At 39.8% G+C, this 7,218-nt stretch overlaps 1 protein-coding gene across 1 annotated transcript; it reads right to left on the bottom strand.

Annotated features, from left to right (window-relative positions):
- Nucleotides 1–2,883: 2,883 nt before the first annotated feature.
- Nucleotides 2,884–6,769, bottom strand: LOC145875706 (uncharacterized). Its single transcript, XM_082971534.1, has 2 exons — nt 6,262–6,769; nt 2,884–3,739 (listed from the first exon to the last, which is right to left on the bottom strand). The coding sequence occupies exons 1-2, from the start codon at nt 6,566–6,568 to the stop codon at nt 2,937–2,939; spliced, it is 1,110 nt and encodes a 369-aa protein (XP_082827660.1). The 5' UTR covers nt 6,569–6,769; the 3' UTR covers nt 2,884–2,936.
- Between the last annotated feature and the right edge of the window lie 449 nt (nt 6,770–7,218).

The raw sequence follows: 7,218 nt of genomic DNA, 5'->3' as shown, positions 1-7,218 counted from the left end.
GACTAAATGTGTTTCTGTGTTGCAGGGACAGTCAATAAATGGAACAGCAAGGCCACAGAACATGACATAAGCAGAGCTGTGGGAGACCACCTCAAGCCCCTCGTAGAGCCGGGGGTGGTGTTTACCACTCCACCACGCCTTCAGCAGGCTGGAAAAGTGGGATTGATACAGTTTTTCATACTAAGGTGGACCAGGAGTCTGTTGATTGGTCAGTCATTGGGTTTATTTGTTTCGCAATATGTTCAAATCAAATCAAGCTTTATTTATACAGCACATGTCAGACATGGATGCAACACAATGGCTTCACAGGAAAAAACTATGAAAATAATCAGAAATATTTAGTACACAAATATGAGGATAAAAAACAATAATAACAACTGAAAGACTAATGAGCATTGTAAGGAAATGCCATTGATTAAAATATTAACAATATGATGCAATATCCAACCCAAAATATAACTTGTTTTTTAGGAGGGGCTCTGAAAGACACTATGGGGGTGTCCACTGGAAGTTGACTAGTAACAACAACTGGGACCTAAAAGACACCCACCATGAGACCCACTAAATCTGCCCAAGAAGAGGCAAACAAAAGAAAAACCCACACCAAACTTAAAGACAGGAAGTAAACCAAAAAGGTGGAGCAACTAAAGGTGTTGACTCTCCACATGTATCAAGACAACTGGAGCACTGGGCCAGACACTCTTAAATAGAACCTGGACCAGCTCAGGTGAAACACCTTCCCACTAACGAGATGGACAAGCCAGCACAGGTGTAACACATACTGACTAACGAGGTGACACCAATCAGTGCGTCCTACGTGCTAACGAGCTAGATGTGCTGACGAGCTAGACGCGCTGACGGGCTAGACGCGCTAACGAGCTAGACGTGCTAACGAGCTAGACGGGCTAACGAGCTAGACGGGCTAACGGGCTAGACGTGCTAACGAGCTAGACGTGTTAAAGTCCAACCTCAAAACATAAATGGAAAAACCAAAGCCTGTAACACCTTAAGACAACAAATATATCCTATATTTTTGTTGGACAAGTTTGCTCACCACCAACAGAAAACAACTTCCATTTCATATTAAAATCAACTAAAATGCTTCACCTCCTGTCAACAATTAAAAACAAGAAAAACACACGTATTTCTAAATAATAATATACAATTGAAATATTTTTTTCTCCTTTTTCTCTTCTTTCTATAGAATCCTAAAACTCACTAGCTTCTAGAACTCTCGTCTTCCTAAAACTCACTAGCTTCTAGAACTCTCATCTTCCTAAAACTCACTAGCTTCTAGAACTCTCGTCTTCCTAAAACTCACTAGCTTCTAGAACTCTCCTCTTCCTAAAACTCACTAGCTTCTAGAACTCTCCTCTTCCTAAATCCCACTAGCTTCTAGAACTCTCGTCTTCCTAAAACTCACTAGCTTCTAGAACTCTCGTCTTCCTAAAACTCACTAGCTTCTAGAACTCTCGTCTTCCTAAAACTCACTAGCTTCTAGAACACTCGTCTTCCTAAAACTCACTAGCTTCTAGAACTCTGGTCCACTTGGAACGAGCCCAAACAAAACATCTGCAAAACGGAAAAAGTCAAAATGAATTGTGATCAAATGTACACCCTTTTGTTAATATGTATTGGCAATAATTAACTTAAAGGTCAGGCATGGAATAATAAAACGTATATTTTGTCAGGCTGAATGTTTGAAATATGAGGTGATTTGAGACATGATTCTTCAGTAGTGGAATAAAGACAATTAACGCTTGAATGTTGTGAAGAAATACTGGAGTGATGTAGGATTGTTAATAAAATTGATTACAGACCAAATGATTATACTGCGTCCATGTGTATTTATTTCTTTATTTTAACCTTCATTTAACAGTAACCGAAAGGTTGCTGGATTGAATCGCGAGCTGACAAGGTAAATCTGTCGTTCTGCACCTGAACATGGCAGTTAACCCTCTGTTCCCCGGTAGGCAATAATTGTCAATAAGTCAGTTATGAACAAATTCTGATTTACAATGACGGACCAACGCTCTAACCACTAGGCTACCTGCAACTAAAGTTGAAATTAAGTTTTTTTCAAGTCACTGAAAAAACGGGGCATAGTCTTCTTTTCAATTACATTTTTCTAGGTGGGATAGCCCGATGTCAAAACACAGTTTTAACGTGTCCAAATCAATAACCAATAAGCAGAAACAGTTTGGGATGAATTGAAAACCTAAACATAACATGTGCTATATACACAAACATCTGCCACAATAATCATATTACTTGTAATTTTTAAAACAAGCACCTTATAAACTGCACCAGAAACGCTGTTGTTTTGACAAGTAGCAATAAATCACTGATATCGATTAGGGGGGGAAATCAGGTTGTACGTGCTGTTGAAACTAACACAAATAAAATAAACACATGGAAATGGAGATATATTTTACCTCATTAGAGGACAACCTGCAGAAGACAGTCAGCTACATTTTGGAGTGATGCATTTAAATTTAGGGGTCGCTAAACAAAGGAACGTATTTGTCATCACTCATCGATATCATGTTGAAATCAATTATGCAAGAGGAGGGACATGAGGTTGCACATCCTGTTAAAACGAACAGCTGAAAAACCACATGGAATCTGGGAGTAATGTGTACATCCCTGGTCAGAGGACAACTTGTAGAAAGCTGCTAGCTACATTTTGAAGTGTTGCATTTTGATTCAAGTGGGTCACCAACGTGGTAAGTGTAACACAACTCTTTTTTGTTAAATCTCATAAATAGTAACTCTTTCAATTCAGAGCCTGGATTTTCCCCCTGAGGCTAATATCCATATCATGTTGAAATCAATAGAACAGGGGACAAACGTTTAGGGTTCTACATTGTGACATTATTAAAATACTCCTACTACAATGTTAAAACATTCTACATTGTGACATTAATTCATTGATATCATGGAACAACTCCTTCATGTATTTTCTGATGTTTAATCAGAGAACGTTTTTGAGAGTATCTCTTCCCACATTGATTGCAGCTATAAGGTTTCTCTCCTGTGTGTGTTCTATGGTGTCTAGTCAGCATGCTAGAACAAGTAAAACTCTTCCCACATTGAGCACAGCTATAAGGTTTCTCTACCGTGTGTGTTTTCTGGTGGTATATCAGGCTGCTTAGCAGAGTAAAACTCTTCCCACATTGATTACAGCCAAAAGGTTTCTCTCCTGTGTGTGTTCTCTGGTGTGATATCAGAGCGATTAAAATAGGAAAACTCCTCCCACATTGATCACAACTGTAAGTTCTCTCTCTTGTGTGTGTTCTCTGGTGTATAATAACATTCCTAGATTTATAAAAACTCTTCCCACATTGATCACAGCTATAAGGTTTCTCTCCTGTGTGTGTTCTCTGGTGTGATATCAGGCTGGTTGACAGAGGAAAACTCTTCCCACAGTCAGAGCAGAAGTAAGGTTTCTCTTTTGTGTGATTTCTCAGGTGTATTTTGAGTTCTGATGAAGATTTAAAAAATTTCCCACAATCAGAGCAGCAGTGAGAATTATCCCTTGTGTGAATTCTCCGGTGTGATATAATGCCTGATGAGGTGCATCTTTTCCCACAGTCAAAGCAGCGGTGAGATCTTTTCCCTGTGGTTCTCCGCTGGCGTTTCTTGAGGTGTTCTAATGTGGAGAGATTCTTCTCTGCCTTGTCAGCATCATGAGGTTGTTGAGGCTCCCCAGAGGACCCACGATAGTCCCGTCTCTCTCCTGTGTGAACAACAAAGTCATACAGATGGTTAATGGCCCACAACAGCGAAAATCCACTGTAAAAGGTGATGCCAACAGCCATGATGTTGTACAACAAAAACAAATGTTTCTTCACCTCAAACAGCAAGTGCACCTCAGCCACGCTCAAGGTCCTAAACGATATCTTAACCGCCATCGATAAGAAACATTACTGTGCAGCCGTATTCATTGACCTGGCCAAGGCTTTCGACTCTGTCAGTTACCACATTCTTATTGGCAGACTGAACAGCATTGGTTTCTCAAATGATTGCCTCGCCTGGTTCAACAACTACTTCTCTGATAGAGTTCAGTGTGTCAAATCGGAGGGCCTGTTGTCCGGACCTCTGGCAGTTTCTATGGGGGTGCCACAGGTTTCAATTCTTGGGCCGACTCTCTTCTCTGTATACATCAATGATGTTGCTCTTGCTGCTGGTGAGTCTCTGATCCACCTCTACGCAGACGACACCATTCTGTATATTTCTGGCCCTTCTTTGTACACTTTGTTAACAACCCTCCAGACAAGCTTCAATGCCATACAACTCTCCTTCCGTGGCCACCAACTGCTCTTAAATACAAGTAAAACTAAATGCATGCTCTTCAACTGATCGCTGCCTGCACCTGCCCGCCTGTCCAGCATCACTACTCTGGATGGTTCTGACTTAGAATATGTGGACAACTATAAATACCTAGGTGTCTGGTTAGACTGTAAACTCTCCTTCCAGACTCACATTAAGCATCTCCAATCCAAAGTTAAATCTAGAATTGGCTTCCTATTTCGCAACATAGCATCCTTCACTCATGCTGCCAAACATACCCTCATAAAACTGGCCATCCTACCGATCCTCGACTTCGGCGATGTCATTTACAAAATAGCCTCCAATACCCTACTCAATACATTGGATGCAGTCTGTCACAGTGCCATCCGATTTGTCACCAAAGCCCCATATACTACCCACCACTGCGACCTGTACGCTCTCGTTGGCTGGCCCTCGCTTCATACTCGTCGCTAAACCCACTGGCTCCAGGTCATCTACAAGACCCTGCTAGGTAAAGTCCCCCCTTATCTCAGCTCACTGGTCACCATAGCAGCACCCACCTGTAGCACGCGCTCCAGCAGGTATATCTCTGGTCACCCCCAAAGCCAATTCCCCCTTCGGCCGCCTCTTCTTTCAGTTCTCTGCTGCCAGTGACTGGAACGAACTACAAAAATATCTAAAACTGGAAACACTTATCTCCCTCACTAGCTTTAAGCACCAGCTGTTAGAGCAGCTCACAGATCACTGCACCTGTACATAGCCCATCTATAATTTAGCCCAAACAACTACCTCTTCACCTACTGTATTTATTTATTTATTTTGCTCCTTTGCACCCCATTATTTCTATTTCTACTTTGCACTTTCTTCCACTGCATATCTACCATTCCAGTGTTTTACTTGCTATATTGTATTTACTTTGCCACCATGGCCTTTTTGCCTTTACCTCCCTTATCTCACCTCATTTGCTCACATTGTATATAGACTTATTTTTTTTACTGCATCATTGACTGTATGTTTGTTTTACTCCATGTGTAACTCTGTGTTGTTGTATGTTGTCGAACTGCTTTGCTTTATCTTGGCCAGGTCGCAATTGTAAATGAGAACTTGTTCTCAACTTGCCTACCTGGTTAAATAAAGGTGATTTAAAAAAAAATAATAATAAAAGATCAATGTCCCTGTTTTATTAGATAGTACTCACTGTATTTACTGGTGTTAATCAGATCAATGTCCCTGTTTTATTAGATAGTACTCACTGTATTTACTGGTGTTAATCAGATCAATGCCCCTGTTTTATTAGATAGTACTCACTGTATTTACTGGTGTTAATCAGATCAATGTCCCTGTTTTATTAGATAGTACTCACTGTATTTACTGGTGTTAATCAGATCAATGTTCCTGTTTTATTAGATAGTACTCACTGTATTTACTGGTGTTAATCAGATCAATGTCCCTGTTTTATTAGATAGTACTCACTGTATTTACTGGTGTTAATCAGATCAATGTCCCTGTTTTATTAGATAGTACTCACTGTATTTACTGGTGTTAATCAGATCAATGTCCCTGTTTTATTAGATAGTACTCACTGTATTTACTGGTGTTAATCAGATCAATGTCCCTGTTTTATTAGATAGTACTCACTGTATTTACTGGTGTTAATCAGATCAATGTCCCTGTTTTATTAGATAGTACTCACTGTATTTACTGGTGTTAATCAGATCAATGTCCCTGTTTTATATGATAGTACTCACTGTATTTACTGGTGTTAATCAGATCAATGTCCCTGTTTTATAAGATAGTACTCACTGTATTTACTGGTGTTAATCAGATCAATGTCCCTGTTTTATTAGATAGTACTCACTGTATTTACTAGTGTTAATCAGATCAATGTCCCTGTTTTATAAGATAGTACTCACTGTATTTACTGGTGTTAATCAGATCAATGTCCCTGTTTTATTAGATAGTACTCACTGTATTTACTGGTGTTAATCAGTTCTCCAGTCTTCTCTTCTTCGTCCTCCTCTAATGTGACAGTAATCTCCCCCTCTTCATCCTCCACTACAAAAACTGCATCCCCCTCCTCTTTCACTCTGAAGGCGTCTTCCTCTTCTTTCTCTGAAACGTCTTTCTCTTCTTCTTTCACTGTAACAGCCTCACCCTCTACTTGTTTTTGTATTGAAACAGCCTCCTCTTCCTCCTCCTCTTTGACGAGAGCTTCTTTCTCCGTCCAACAGACATCCTCTTCTTTAACAGGAGGAGAGTAGCTTAGTGAACTCATGGTCGGAGATAATAGCTAGTTAGCATTAGCGACTAGACTAGTGCTAACTTGACCAGACAGCTAGTTGACTTACAACGTAAATATTACATAAAATGGAGTACTATGTTTAAATCACAGTGGCGATTAAACCACGAAATTGTCTAAAGAACTTGAATGTTCCGACTTTGTCAGCCAGCGAGCTACCGAGGTGGCTGCAGTTGTTGAAGAGTTCCGTCCACTAGATTATACGTCACACTAGAAACATCGCCTGAAAGACACATATCGCCATCTGCTGTCTGGAGGGAGGAAACGCAGTTGAGGAGGGAAAACTATTTTTATTCTTCATTGAATTATAATATTATAAAGCAGTTTAGGGAAACGTTTTTTTCCTCTCCATTAAAAATGAATATTATATCAACACGTATAAAGAGCAACAAGTGTTGTTTGATTAGTTCAGATTTTTTTATGAGAATTTTAAACAAACTCTACATCTACTCCACATCTGTATTTCTGATTCAGTCAAATAACTAGATATCAAAATAAGCACCTAGTTATTGATACCCTTGATAATGATGAGCAAAAATTACTGTATGAAATAAATAAATAAACTGTACCCACTACCAGGATATTTTAGCCCAAAACCTGGTTACCTCTCTGCTAGGAGGCTGAAA

Source organism: Salmo salar, unplaced genomic scaffold (genome assembly GCF_965601325.2).
Source record: "Salmo salar unplaced genomic scaffold, fSalSal1 ptg000321l, whole genome shotgun sequence".
NCBI classification, from domain to species: Eukaryota; Metazoa; Chordata; class Actinopteri; order Salmoniformes; family Salmonidae; genus Salmo; species Salmo salar.
Note: the sequence above shows the minus strand (reverse complement) of the source record. Positions and strands in the feature narration are given on the sequence as shown.